The sequence below is a fragment of the Lutra lutra genome, chromosome 1 (genome assembly GCF_902655055.1).
Source record: "Lutra lutra chromosome 1, mLutLut1.2, whole genome shotgun sequence".
In the NCBI taxonomy this organism is placed as follows: Eukaryota; Metazoa; Chordata; class Mammalia; order Carnivora; family Mustelidae; genus Lutra; species Lutra lutra.
Genome location: NC_062278.1, coordinates 69,738,406 through 69,753,603, shown reverse-complemented (window position 1 = coordinate 69,753,603; position 15,198 = coordinate 69,738,406). Strand labels below are relative to the sequence as shown.

The following is a 15,198-nucleotide window of genomic DNA, read 5'->3' as shown; positions in this document are numbered from 1 at the left end:
ACCAGTTTTGTCAAATAGATCAGTGGATATCTTGATCTTAATTGATCACAAATGTCCCCTATTAATTGGGATACCTTGCAGGAATTAACTGTAATGTTAAAACACATGTGAAGTTTTCGCACCCCAATTGATGTAGCAATAGTGGCGCAGTTCTTGGGAACTGCTTCTCTGACTTCATTTAATTCTTGGCTTGAGTGCATCCAGTGCCTGCGTATCATTTAGAGTCCTGCTGAGCAAGCATCCTGTTTTGCTTATTTTATATTGCAGTCCTAAGTAAATCCTAGAAACCCCATGATGAGCTTTGAGACTCTTTTTACCAGGAGGGCTGCTGTATGCTTGGTTAGAGCCTTTGTTTGCTACTGTATGTCAGTAGAGGAGGCTTCTTGGAAAAAAGACTATGAGGGATGAAACCTTGAAGACACCCTTTTTGTTTGAGGTCCAGCCTTAACAATATCCTAATTACAAGGAGTCACTGGCAAATGGGAGAAGACTTGTCTCAGGAAATAAGAGCACCCCCAGGTGTATCATCCTGTCTAATCATAAAGAAAGTGGGGCCATCCATTATCCCCATCTGGTCCCTCTGGTTTTTAAAGAGTGATCTTGTCATCCCAGCCACATAGAATTAGCCAAGGTGATAGGTGAGTTGTACACTTACTTGGGAATCTATCCCGTTTCCCAGTTCAAATAACCATATGCCCATGGGGTCCTGTTATTCCACAGAGTAACAAGCAAGGAGATTGTCTATACATGAGCTGTTGTGGCAGTTTCTCTGGAGTTTACCTCAAGTTGTCTAGCTTAGGCAAACAACAGTCAAAGACAATCAGAACTAAAATTTAACATCAGCAAAGGTGTGTTATTGAAACATAATTTCTCTCTATAATAACCCTCATTCCCAGAGGTAGCCGAAGAAGACTAACTTATTTAAAAACAAGTCCAGTTTTAACAAACAGCGTAATTATTTACATAAGCTCAACAAGAATGATCATATAGATCTTTTAGATTCTGCTTTGTTGGAACTTTTTTTTTTTTTTAGATTTTATTTATTTATTTGACAGAGATCACAAGTAGGCAGAGAGGCAGGCAGAGAGAGAGAGAGGAAGGGAAGCAGGCTCCCTGCTGAGCAGAGAGCCTCATGCAGGGCTCTATCCCAGGACCCTGGGATCATGACCTGAGCTGAAGGCAGAGGCTTTAACCCAGTGAGCTACCCAGGCACCCCTGTTGGAACTTTTATAAGGAATCTCTAGGTTGAACTTTTAGTTACCTCTGCAGGCCAGATGCCAAGCCCAGTGCTTGCCCTCAGACATGCCTGCAATACTATAGATGTGGGTGGATTCCTCTTCACGAGGTCCCCAAAGTATCCTGTGGTTCCTGTACCCTTCAGTGGAAGTGAACCCAGGTTTTGGCACCAAAACATTGCAGGAGAGCTAAGTTCTTGTCTCACAGAGTAAAAAAATGAATCTTGCAAAGGAGAGTGAGTAAAGCAATAGAAGTTTAAGTGAAGATACAGAAAAAGCTCTCAAGAGTGAGAGGGGTCTGGACAGGGTTGCCCTCAATGATCCCTTTTTAAGATTTTTTTTTTTTTTTTTTTTTTTTTTGACAGAGAGATCACAAGCAGGCAGAGAGGCAGGCAGAGAGAGAAGAGGAAGCAGGCTCCCCGAGAGAGCAGAGAGCCCGATGCGGGGCTCGATCCCAGGACTCTGAGATCATGACCTGAGCCGAAGGCAGCGGCTTAACCCACTGAGCCACCCAGGCGCCCCCAATGATCCCTTTTTAAAGAGAGAGCTTTGTCCAGTCTGGAGAATCAGGAGGCTTCTTTCAAGAATGATGTTAGCTGTTCCTGAAGGGATAATAAGAGTGGTTCCATAGGGAAGCCTGAATGGCTTAGTTGATTAAGCATCGGACTCTTGATTGACTTCAGGTCCTGATCCCAGGGTTGCGGTATCAAGCCTCACTTTGGGCTCTGTCTGCTGGAGATGCTGTCTCTCTCTCTCTCTCTCTCCCACTCTGCCCCTCTCCCTGCTTGCTCTCTCTCTCTCAAATAAATAAAGCTTTAAAAAAAAAAAAAAAAAGAATGGTTGCATAGGTGAGATTGGCTGTTTAAGTTAGGGGGCAGTCCAGCCAGGAGGAAGGAGGACTGGTGAGGGAGGTCCAAGCAGGGAGAAGCATGACCTATTTAAGGGACTTCAGGAATGCCCTGTTTCATCTCTGCAATTGGGGCAGTTACCATCGCTGCTGTCCTCCAGTAACACAGGTCAGGGGACATTTTTCCCCTAGCAATATCACTCTTAATTGCTACATGTCACATCTGCTTGCTCCAGGCGATCCCCATAAGACTTCCCCACGCACATTTAAAATTACCCAGGACTCTTGTTTACTGGAAATATGGAAACTGATTCCTCTCTGGGTATCTTACCAAGAGAGATAAAGTATCCCTCATTAGAAGGGATGATAAATATTTTCTCATGTATGAACTATTTGTAGGTGGTGGTGAACACATACATGCTACTGCTGGATAGGATCTTAGTTCATGGTCCTGCCTCCCTCCCTTCCTGCTGGAGGAGAGAAGGAGGGGTTATTCCTGAAGCTAAAGAGGAGCCCAGCATGAACGATGCCCTGAATTCTCAAGGAGACAGTGCAGACCCAGGGTGTGTAGAGGGCATGACCTCACTGTAACTGGTGAAGCTACTTGAGGCTGCTGAAGTCGCTCTGGATATTTGGGGCACTTAAATATCCAGATATTTGTGGCTCAGTTGGTTTAGCGTTGACTATTGATTTCGGCTTAGGTCATGATCTCAGGGCAATGAGATCAAGCCCCACGATGGGCTTCTTGCTGGGTGTGGAGCCTGTTTGAGATTCTTTTTCTCCCTCACCTCTGCCCTTCCCCTGTCCCTCCCCCACCCCCACTCGCTTGGTCTCTCTTTAAAGAAAAAGATGCTCTGGATGTTCTCTATGGATCCAGCCTGCTGAGCCAGGAGAAAATCCCCACAGCATGTGGAGAAGAAAGCTGGCCTGACCAATCCCTGGGAAAGTTTGCCCACAGTAGACATTGGTACTGTTTGTCTGAACTGCTCCTCTTCCAGCCTGAGGGGGGACGCCTAATCTTTCTCCTCTCTCCAGAAACCTGAGCACCAAGGTTCACTCCCCTACCTCTCATTGCCTCACAACCTTGTAAGCCTGACCCGAAAGAGACCACGATATAAGAACATATAGCACCCTGAAGGGGGGAGAACAGCCACAACAGATAAGTCCCACAAAGACAGATAAAATGGAAGAAACAGGAGATTAAAATAACACCAACAAAAGTTAAACTTAAGGGATGAAAGAAAATATTACAAAGAAATGTTTGGAAAACAAAGAATTTTGAAGAACAAAACCATGGTATATAAAATGTAAAAACAAACAAACAAGAAAACAAACAAAACCAGCATAAAACAGTGCTAAAAATCCAAATAGGATTCAGGAAGAATTTAAAAACAAAAAAAGAAATAGAAGATAAAACTGAGAGGTAAGAGACACAGAGGAAAGATCAGAGAAAAAAACATGTGAATAGTAGTCTCTTTTGGTATATGAAAATGTAATTATGGAAATGGAGTTACAAAAATGTAAAAATTGAAGCAATAAATTGAAAATAAATTTCCTTGAACAGAAGAAAGGCCTTAGTTTTCAGATCGAAATAGATTACTAAGTCTAAGAAAAAAAAAAAGATGCAAAGACAGTCATATGTGTATGAATTATCTGATTCCCAAGAATAAAGAAAAGCTTCCAGATAGGAAGAACAGTTGATGTATAGAAAAAAAAAAAATCACACTGGCATGGAAGGTAGTTGTAAAATTTGGAAAGTAGAATGACATGTACGTAGTATAGAGAAAAAAGAACAATGAGTCATTCTGGTGCCTGGCTAAGATATCACTCAGATTAAGTGGAAAAGGGACATTTCCTGGCTGTGCAGTTTATATTTTCTGAGGAAATTACCCAAGGAGATACTCCAGCCAGAAAGAAATAGATGAAAGATCTCAACATGGAGAAAGCAAAGTGTGTAAATAAGATGTTTTTTAAAAAAATTTTTTTTTGTTTTTTTTTCCCCCCTGGTAGCAGCCATGACTTTGTTCTATTTTTTTAAACTGTTCTTATACCAAATTGATAAAATATTTCTTACTTTAATGTAAAATCTTTATTTTTATACGTTAAGAACATAGTTTTGAATATTTCTTTAAGAGACTGAAATTATCTTAAAACTAAAAAGAGCCCCTAATTAAACTAGGCTTAAATATTTTATGTGCAACATATGGTTCTATAAAAGAAAGTAATGTGGGGTGCATGGGGGCTCAGTCAGTTAAGCATTTGACTCTTGTTTTCTGCTCAGGGAATGTTCTCAGGGTTGTGCGATTAAGCCCTGCTTCAAGCCCCAAGTTGGACTCCGAGCTGGGCATGGAGCCTGCTTAAGATTCTCTCTCTCCCTCTCCCTCTGCCCCCCACCCCCTAAAAAAAAAAAAAAAAAAAGAAAGTAATGTTTCTTTTAAAAGTTTCAAAATGGTATTCTTTTTTTTCCCCCTCCTTCCCATAAGTGATTTTAATTCCATGATGTGTAATTTATGGGGTTAAGTGCTGGTCAAGAATAGACAACAGAGTCTACATTTTTTCTGTTCTTCATTCTTCTTTCTGTTCATTTATGTTTTCATTTCAAGTTTAATGAAATCCTTTTCCAAACATACCACACACACACACACACACACACACACACACACATACACACACACACATTTTCTCAGTGCCATACTTTGAAAAGCAATAAGAGTAGAACATCTCAGCCTATTATGTAATGTGATTAGAAATAAATAGCAAAACAGTATTTAAATGCTACTTAACCACATGGAAATTTGAGATGTCTTTTCTTAAGTAGAATAGAGCCAAGGAAAACTTTGAAACATAATTTGATAGTGTCCAAAAAATACAGAAAATGACTATAATTCTGTAAAAATAATACTTATAGGAAAATGAAGAATGCTTATTAATAAGAAAAAGAAGAGAAGCAGGGGCACCTGAGTGGCTCAGCGGGTTAAAGCCTCTGCCTTTGGCTCAGGTCATCATCTTAGGATCCTGGGATCAAGCCTAGCATCGAGCTCTCTGCTCAGCAGGGAGCCTGCTTCTTCCTCTCTCTCTCTCTCTCTGCCTGCCTCTCTGCCTACTTGTGATCTCTGTCAAGTAAATAAATAAAATCTTAAAAAAAAAATAAGAAAAAGAATAGAAGCATAATAAACTTCCCAGCCAAAACATATAAGGACATACAAATTATAAAATTGAGAAATAATAAAAAGTAGAATTGATAAACTAAATCTCTTTTAAAAGTACCCAAGAATTTTTGAACTCTCTTTATATATATATATATATATATATATATATATATATATATATATATACACAGACATATATATGTTGTTTGTGTGTGTATATATATATCTGTATATATATATATAAAATATAGAATTTATATATATTTCACTGGGTATATATACAGTGAGATATATATAACGAGAGGTGAAAATTAGAACTGTTTTTTCTTTTTATTTTCAAACAGTTTCAAACTTGTAAAAACAGCACAAAAACTTTTATACACCCTTTATCCCAGATTTGCTATTTTTTTAAGATTTTATTTTATGTTTTTGAGTAATCTCTACACTCATCATGAGGCTTCCAAGACGAAAAGTCGCACGCTCTACTGACTGAACCCCCCAGGTTTGCAAATTTTTAACATTTTGTCATGATTGCTTTATCTACCTGCCTACCTACCATCCATCCATCTTACCTACTGCAGGATGTAGATATATATCTATATAATTTTTTGAGCTTTTTAAGAACAGATTACATGCATCATGCTCCTTTCCCTGTAGTATTTCACTGTGTATTTCCTAAGAACAAGACTATTCTCTTATTTATCTAAAGTATGATTTTGATGTTGGGCGTAATAACTTTTACCAGATTTATAGTCCATATTCCAGTTTTGTCAGATGTCCCAGTAACACCCTTCATGGCAATTCTTCCCCAATGTAAGATCCAGTCTGTCATTGTTTATTGTATAATTTTCTTTAATTTGGAGCCACTTTCTCAGCTTGGTTTGTTTTTCATGCCATTGACATTTTTGAAAGACATAGGCCAGTTATTTTCTAGAGTATCCTTCTGTTTGGGGTCTTGTGACTAGGTCCATGTTGTGTAGTTTTAGCTGAAGCCATCCATAAATGAGAACTGTATCCTTCTTAGAATATATACCTGGAGATGCAGAGTGTCCATTAGTTCTGTTTTCGTTCTGTTAAATTTTGTTCATGTACATAAGATGTTTTTCAATTTCTCTACTGTAGAATTACTGTTTTTCCTTTTGTAATAAATAATATGTGGGAGATACTTTGAAACTAGCAAGATGTTGCATTTCTCCTCAAAATTCTCCCATCCCCTAAATTTAGAATTCATTGATAATTCTCACCTGTATCACTTTTCACTCTGATGGTTGCAGAATGGTGTTTGCTAACTCCATTATCCCCTCCATGTTAATTAGCATTTTATTTTGTAATGAAGAACTTTACGTTTACCCCTTAAACTGTAAACTCATGGTTTCTTATTTCATTCAACTGTTTATAATTTTATAGTTCTTACTTATATTCATGTTCAGTTTGTCCTAGATTTAACCAGTGCAAATCTCAAACTGTCTTCAGTGTCTTTTAAATGTCATATCTATCTTTTTCTTTTTTTTAGTACTTTCTCATTTTCTCACAGAAGATGTTTTAAGTTCATCTTGTGTTTTTCCCACTCCTACCCAGGAATTAGCTACCTTCCCAATGAGCCCTAATTCTGTGAATGGTAAATGGTATTTTAAAATAATGATTGACAGGGGTGCCTGGGTGGCTCAGTGGGTTAAAGCCTCTGCCTTTGGCTCGGGTCATGATCCCAGAGTCTTGGGATCGAGCCCCACATCAGGCTCTCTGCTCCGTGGGGAGCCTGCTTCCTCCTCTCTCTCTGCCTGCCTCTCTGCCTACTTGTGATCTCTGTCTGTCAAATACATAAATAAAATCCTTAAAAAAAAAAATAATGATTGACATGTGCCTGACTGGCTCAGTTGGTAGATCATGTGACTTTTCATGTTAGGGTCATGAATTCAAGCCCCACATTCCATATGGAGCCTACTTATAATAAAAATAAATAAAAATGAAAACAGTGATTAGCAACAGATTTCAGCAGAGCTAGCAGTGTGCATGTGTTTAAAAAATTTTTTTAAAGATTTGATTTATTTATTTGAGAGGACTGGGAGGAGCAGAAGAAGAAGGACTAGCAGACTCCACACTGAGCTAGGAGCCTGACATGGGGCCCAGTCACATAACCCCGAGATCATGACCTGAGCCAAAATCAAGAGCAAATGCTTAACTGACTGAACCACCCAGGCACTCCAGGATGTGTTAAAAATTTTTGAAATTACGGTGTTACCTCCAGTTCCAGTTTAGCTCCTAAGCATCTTTGCTTGGCCTTTTCTGTTCTACATCTTTACATCCTTTTTTCCATATCGAGAACCCTGGCTCCCGACATCATTAATATTATGTATTCATTTACTCAGTCTTAAAATATACACAGAAGAGCTTCAGAATTACTAGTCCCATCCCACTACAACAAAAAATATTTGCTCAAGATCATTTGCAGGTTTTTTCCTTTATGTAAATGGTGTATGGTCAAAATACACTATTCAAAAGGTACTTCGATCAGTTCTTTTTTCCCTTCAGTGATTTTATTAATTTGGAATAGAATTGGGTTTGTTTGTTTTCTGTTATTATTCAGTTTTAGTTTTCCCCCTCTCTGCATCCTTTTTAAAGACATTATCAGCTTATTTTTAATGTGGAATTTTAGTTTGATTTCCAAAGTCAAAAAAGATATGCTCAGAGAAGTTGACTCTCTCACCTGTCCCTTCATTCTGTCTCCCTACATCTTGTAATCATTTCATTCATTTTTGGTTTATCCTTCTTATTTCTTTTTGCAAAAACATTTGGGATACATGCATGTTTTCTTATATTCCCTAATTTCTTACATAAAAGATAAGCTGTATATGCTTTTTCATAGTTTGCCATTTTCACTTAAAAGTATATCCTGGGAGTTACTTCCCCTCAGTTCACGGATATCTTTCTTCTTTTCACAGCTGCCCAGTATTCCACTGTATGTGTATACACAGTTTAGCCAGCCAATCACCTGTATTGGGGCACTTAAGTAATTTCCAATATTTTGCAAATACAAATAGGGCTGCAGTGAATAACTTCGGGCATATGCATTTTCATATTTTTGGAGGTATGTCTTTATAGTAAGTTCCCAGAAGAGAGATTGCTCTATCAAAGGATAAATACATTGTAATTTTGTTAGACATTGCCAAATTCCTCTCTGTAGGAATTGTGTCATTTTGCATTTCTGCCAGAAATGTTGATACTGTTTCCCCATAGCTTTTTTCTTCATTGCATCTTTTACATCAACAAATGATCTGGTTGGATGAGTTGCAGAAGTTGGGGGCTGAACTAGAAGTCTTATGTATCATAAAGCTTTTGACCTTTTGCACAGTATCATTCAAATGGCTCTCATATAAATGGAATCCATATAAATGGATATTGGAATCCACAATATTGTATAAATGGAATCAGTCAAAGTTTCTTTTACTCAACATAATGCCTTTGAGATTCATCCATGTTTTTGTATCTTTTAATAGTTGATTCCATTGCATTACGTAGAAATTTCCTGTGTTACAGATATATCACAGTTTGTTCATTTGTTATCCAACTGAAGGATATGTGGGCTGTTGTATACAGTTGTGGGGTATTATAAACAAAGCCACTATATGAACATTCGTGTACAGGTTTTTGCATGAACATCAGATTTAATTTTTATTTTAATTTTTATTTTTTTTAAAGATTGGTTGATTGATTGATTGGGGGTGGAGGGGGTGGGGAGAAGCAGACTCCCCGCTGAGCTAGAGGGCTCAATCCTGAGACTCCAGGACCATGCTCTGATGACCTGAACCAAAGACAGACACCTAACCAACTAATCCACACCCAGGTGCCCCAGATTTCGTTTTTCTAGGATAAATACCTAAGAGTGGGATTGCTGGCTCATATAAACAAACAATGTTGTATGTCATGTAAACATACACACAGGGGCACCTGGGTGGCTCAGTTGGTTAAGCGTCTGCCTTCAGCTCAGGTTATGATCCCAGGGTTCTGGAATCAAGTCGCACATTGGGCTCCCTGCTTAGCAAGGAGACTGCTGTCTGCCACTCCCCCTCTTATGTTCTCTCCCTCTCTGACAGATAAATAAATAAAATCTTTAAAAAAAAATAAGGGGCACCTGGGTGGCTCAGTCAGTTAAGCCTTCGGCTCGGATCGTGATCCCAGGGTCCTGGAATCAATTCCACATCCAGCTCTCTGCTCAGCCGGGAGCCTACTTCTCCCTCTCCCTCTGCTGCTCACTCTGCTTGTGCTCTCTCTCTCTGTCAAATAAATAAGTAAAATCTTTCTTAAAAAAGATTTTTAAAAAAGTAAACATACACACAAATAAGTATGAGTTTATCTTTGTAAAACATACAAAAACAAAAACCTGCCAAACCGTTTTTGAGAGTGGCCATATCATTTCATGTTCTCACCAACAATGTGTGTGTGTTTATGTTGTTACAGTTTTAGTATTGTCATTTTTTGTTTTTCGTCTGGTTTTTAATTTTAGCCATTAGACTAAGTGTGCAGTATTATCTTATTCTGTTTTTCATTTGCATTTCTCCAATGGTTAATGATATCAAACACCTTTTCATGTGCTTTTTTTGCCATCTATATATCTTCTTTGGTGAAGTATCTGTTCACATCTTTTGTGCAGTTTTTATTGGGTTTTCTTACTGTGGAGTTTGAGAGTCCTTTTTTGGTTTTGAATGTAGGTCCTTTTTGGAATACATGATTTGCAAATATTTTCATCTAAATTGTAGCATATGTTTTCATTTTTTAGCAAGGTCCTTCGCAGAGTAAAAGTTTTTAATTTGTCAAAGTTTAATTTATAATTTTTTGTTTTGTGAATTATGCTTTGGATATCATATCTAAGAACTCTTGGTCAAATCAGAGTCACACAGGTTTTTCTCCCATGGTTTCTTCTAAAGGTTTTATAGTTTATGTTTTACATTTAGATATATAACAGTTTTGAATTAATTTTTGTATACGCTGTGAAGTTTAAGTCAAGATTCTCTTTTTGTTTTTTTGCATATAGATTAACATTTCTTTTATACTATGTTAACAACAAATTCTCTTAATTCTCCTTCATCAGAGACTGTCTTTATTTCTGAGGGATATTCTTACTGGGATATAGAATTCTAGGTTGAGGGGCACCAGGGTGCCTCAGTGCGTTGTCTGCCTTCAGCTCAGGTCCTGATCTTGGGTCCTGGGATCGAGCCCCAGGTCCTAGGATCAAGCCCTAGGTCAGGCTCCTGGCTCATGGGGAAGTCAGCTTCTCCCTTTCCCTCTGCCCATCCCCTCTCTGATGTTCTCTTGCACTCTGTCTCCTTTCAAATAAATGAATTAAATAAATAAATAAATAAATTCATTAATAAAATAGAATTCTAGGTTGACATTTCTTTTTTAGTACTTAAAAAGATGTTCCACTGCCTTTAGACCTTTGTAGTTTTGATGAGAAGCCTCCAGTCACTTGAATGTTTGTTCCCCAATATATAATCTGGTTGCTTTTAAGACTTATTCTTTGCCTTCAGGTTTTAATTTTCAGTTTTATTATTGTATGCCTGGGCATCAATTTCTTTGTGTTTTTCCAGTTGCAATATTCTGAACTTCTTGAACCTGTAGATTTATATCTTTCATCTACTATGGGATTTTTATAGTCCTTGTTTTTCTTCGGATGGTTTTTCTGGACTGCATTCTTTGTCTTTTTCTTCTGGGATTCAAATCACAGAAATGTTCAGCCATTTCTTATTGTCTCACAGATTCATGAAGTTCTGTTTTCATTCTCTATCTCTGTCTCTTCACTGCCTTTCCTCTCTTCTTCAGGTAGAATGAAAAAAAATCCAAAAAGCAAAATCCAGAGTATCTGCTCACCTTCTGTCCTATAGAATTCTGTCCTGAATCCTGCTCCTCAGACTAGAAAGAGGGTTCTTCTGAAGAAACTCTTCATATTTGCACCCAGTATACAGATCCAGGTGTCAGGTTTTAGGCTGTCCCTGAGTCTAGGCCAGGAAATACCATAGAAAATAAAAACAGGAAACTCACCACTGGTTTGGTGTTAGAGTTCCCTGACCAGACTTATTCTTCTGAGTCCTCAGATAGCTTTTCTACACATTCTGTCCAAGATCCTTAGCTGTGTTCAGTGGGTGAGACAAAGTGAAATCTGCTTACTCTCAAAAATTTTCCATCAGTAAGCTTATTTGAGAACAGTTTAAGTGGAAGATTATTTAGAGAATTTCTTTAAGCAAGTATGGAACAACCAGTGAAGAATGTAAATAAATTAAATTCCTTCCCCCCCATTTCTTTGCCTATTGCCAAAAACTTTTCTCAAACTAGCCATCTTGTATGTTTTCCAAATTTTGATTTAAAAATATATCTATATTTGGACATGATTTTTTAAAACATACAGATTCAGGGCACCTGGGTGGCTCAGTGGGTTAAGCCACTGCTTTTGGCTCAGGTCATGGTCTCAGGGTCCTGGGATCGAGTTCTGCATTGGGCTCTCTGCTAGCGGAGAGCCTGCTTCCCTCTCTCTCTCTCTGCTTGCCTCTCTATCTACTTGTGATCTCTCTCTGTCAAATAAGTAAAATCTTTAATAAAACATACAGATTTCAAAACCATAATTTTTTTTAAATTTTATTTTTTTATAAACATATAATATATTTTTATCTGCAGGAGTACAGGTCTGTGAATCGCCAGGTTTACACACTTCACAGCACTCACCATAGCACATACCCTCCCTAATGTCCATAACCCCAGTTCCCCTCTCCCAACCCCTCTCCCCCCATCAACCCTCAGAAACCATAATTTTTTTTTTAATTTTATTTTTTATAAACATATAATATATTTTTATCTCCAGGGGTACAGGTCTGTGAATCGCCAGGTTTATACACTTCACATACCCTCCCCAATGTCCGTAATCCCACCCCCCCGACCCCCCTCCTCCCATCAACCCTCAGTTTGTTTTGTGAGATTAAGAGTCACTTATGGTTTGTCTAGAAACCATAATTTTTTTAAAGATTTAATTTATTTGAGAGAGAGGAAGAGCATGCAAGTAGGGGGAGAGGGAGAAGGGGACTGAGAGAACCTCAAGCAAATTTTGTGCTGAGCCTGGAGCCCAGAGCCTGATGCAGAGCTCTAGCTCATAACCCTGAGATCATGATCTGAGCTGAAACCAAGGGTCAGACACTTAACCAACTGAGCCACCCAGGTGCCCCTAAAACCAATGTTATTTTTTTAATATTAGTTTTTGAAGTACTAGATATATTTTAACATGTTATGTGAACATTTTGACCAAACAAATGTGACTAATGGATCTGAGAATTCATTTTGAATAAAATTTATAGTTATTATTGAACAGTCCTTATTAACTTGGATTTTAATGTAGGTGTTCCTTAAACTTCTTGTCTTTAATCAATTTTTCACTATAAGAATAACAAAACATACAATTAAATTAAGCCATTTTACTTAAGGCTGTACAAAGCCATCAATTTTTATGATGACTGATTTTTGAGCTTTATCATCTGATCTATGCTGTCTGTCCTACATGCTTACTTGAGTCACTTCACAAAGATATCCAAGTGGTCAATGAAAAGGATTTCAACTTCATTAGTTAATAGGAAAACAAAAATCAAACTGTCATGCAATACCACCAAAATAGCTAAAATGAAAAACATAGTATCAATTATAGGCAAGAATGTGGTATAACTGAAATTTTCTTACTGTTGTCAGGAGCCTTAATTTGGTATAACCACTTTGGAAAATGGTTTCGCAGTATCTTCTAAAACTAGTACTAAATGTGTAGACCTTAGGACTAGCAGTTCCATCCTTTCATATATATCAAACAGAAACATATACATATGTTCACAAAAAGAATGTCTATGAGTGTTCAAAGATGTATGTTTCTATATGTATATTTCTATATGTATGTTTCTATATGTATGTTATATACTTCAGTAGAAATAGTATACTAAATTAATTAGATCTTGATTTTTTTTGTTTCTTCAAGATTGGCTATTAGTATATCTACTTATTGGTCACCCCTGATGGAACTCATTAGATGGAGTAGTTTTTCAGTTGACTCAGTAGAGAGGATCTTTTCATCAGAGAACTAGGAATGGTGTTATCTTCAGGAGAATAATTGATTTTAATGCCAAAAAACACAGAATTGATTTTTAAATAGCTCAGATATTTTTATTTATCTATTTATTTGAGAGAGAGACAGGCATAGAGCATGCACGCAGGGGGATGGGTGGTGGGTTGCAGAGAGAAAGGGAGAGAGTATTTTCAGCATTCAATGGACTGAGCCACCCAGCTGTCTTGTAAATAGCCTAAATATTTTGAAAGGAAAAGGTAAGGTGTGCTCCATACAGAGCCCTTCTAAAATCTTCCACAGGCCCCTAAACCTGTGAAGTGTGGGAGCCCAGATAGTGCTGGAGCAGATTGGCCTTTCTGTTGACCCTTTCACAGTGTACTCATAATAAATTTTGGATGCAGGTAAATACCAGTCATATAACATAATTCTGTTGTCACTTCCCAGCCCCTCTGTTTTGTTTTATGGGTTTTTTAATTATTTGTTTTTGTTTTTACAGATCTTTTCACAGATGCTGCTGAGACTGAAAAAATGGCCAAAAGTTTAGAAGATTCTGAAGGAGTCTGTTTTGTTCCATCTTTTAATGGATTGCAGGTATTTTTAAAAAAATTTTTAAATTTTTTTTTTTAGTCAGTGGCAACTACAGACATTTCTATCCTCATACCCACACTCAAAATTATGTACCTGCCACTCCCTTACCTGAAAATTTGGGCACTGATCACTGTGAGGGTGAAGGCATGTTCTGGGGCTGAGGAGCTGTGACTTAGCAAGGATAAGAAAATACAGCACATTCAGCCTGGAGCTCCACCCATGTGGAAATGAGAAGTTGGCAGGTTTAGTATAGAACTTTTACATAAGACTTAGGATTACTTTATCATAACCAAAAGTTGCCATTTCCCAGTAGGGAAAGATATATCTGTATATTGGCATTGTTTTACTTAGAGGAAGTATCCCATTGAGAATTAGAAAAATGATGTGAAGATTACATGTGTGCATGCCCACACACACACACACACACACACACATACATATGGGCATATTTTGCAATAACTTATAAGTTTCATTAACTTTTTTTTTTTTTTTTTAGTTTCATTAACTTTTTTTTAAAAAATCAAAATTTCTTTTGGTTAACTGTTGTGATGGAGTATTGGTTACTTCGCCTAATCAAAAAGTGAACCCAGTAAAAGACTTGGCTTTGTAATATTTAACTTAGTATTTACTTGAAAGATCTGTGATATTGCCTTTGATTTTAGCGTATTGTAATAAGACCTTTAAAAAACTTTTCAGGTGTATTATTATGAACAAAATTCCATTTTTTGGAAATCTTATACTGGCCTTTTAATCTTCTTATGAATATGTTTCCTTTCAGAAAATAAAAATTTCTCTTACTTCTAGTCCATCCCATTCTCAGGCAATCAGTTAAAAAAAGCCCCAAATTTGAAAGTTTGGACTATATAATGTAGAAGGTGGTGAAAAAAGATTAGATCAGGGTGTTTCAAATCTCTAAAAATACTGGATTTTGAATCTAAACTTTTAATGGTCATTAGTTTAATATCTGTGAAAATTTCCTTCTATATACATTATCCTAAAGGACTGAAAGTTTATAAACTATGCAGTAGAGGTTGCAGTGTCCTCTTTTAGGGTGATATGAGGAAACTAAATAGCGTCCATCCTAGGACAGGGGGTGAAGAATATTTGTTTGGTTGAGGTTTCAGGAGGAAGCTTGAGATGAATAGTTGTCACCAGCCAAGGTAGGATTTAATTAGGCTACTGGGTATTCTTCCCTTTTTGAGAAATATGCTGGGAGATAGTGGCTTTATCTTGATACCTCTGTTTTTAACTTCTGCCTCAGTCCATCTGCCTCTAAAAATAATTTAAAATATA

The 15,198-nt window shown here is 37.4% G+C and overlaps 1 protein-coding gene across 5 annotated transcripts in view; it reads left to right on the top strand.

Annotated features, from left to right (window-relative positions):
- GK5 (glycerol kinase 5) overlaps positions 1 to 15,198 on the top strand; it is an 82,820-nt gene that overhangs the window by 54,323 nt on the left and 13,299 nt on the right. For all 5 annotated transcript variants that reach the window (XM_047726673.1, XM_047726641.1, XM_047726652.1 and 2 more), the window contains one exon: positions 13,814 to 13,908. In XM_047726673.1, coding sequence (XP_047582629.1) covers positions 13,814 to 13,908 — 95 coding nt within the window. The remainder of the gene's footprint in view (positions 1 to 13,813; positions 13,909 to 15,198) is intronic.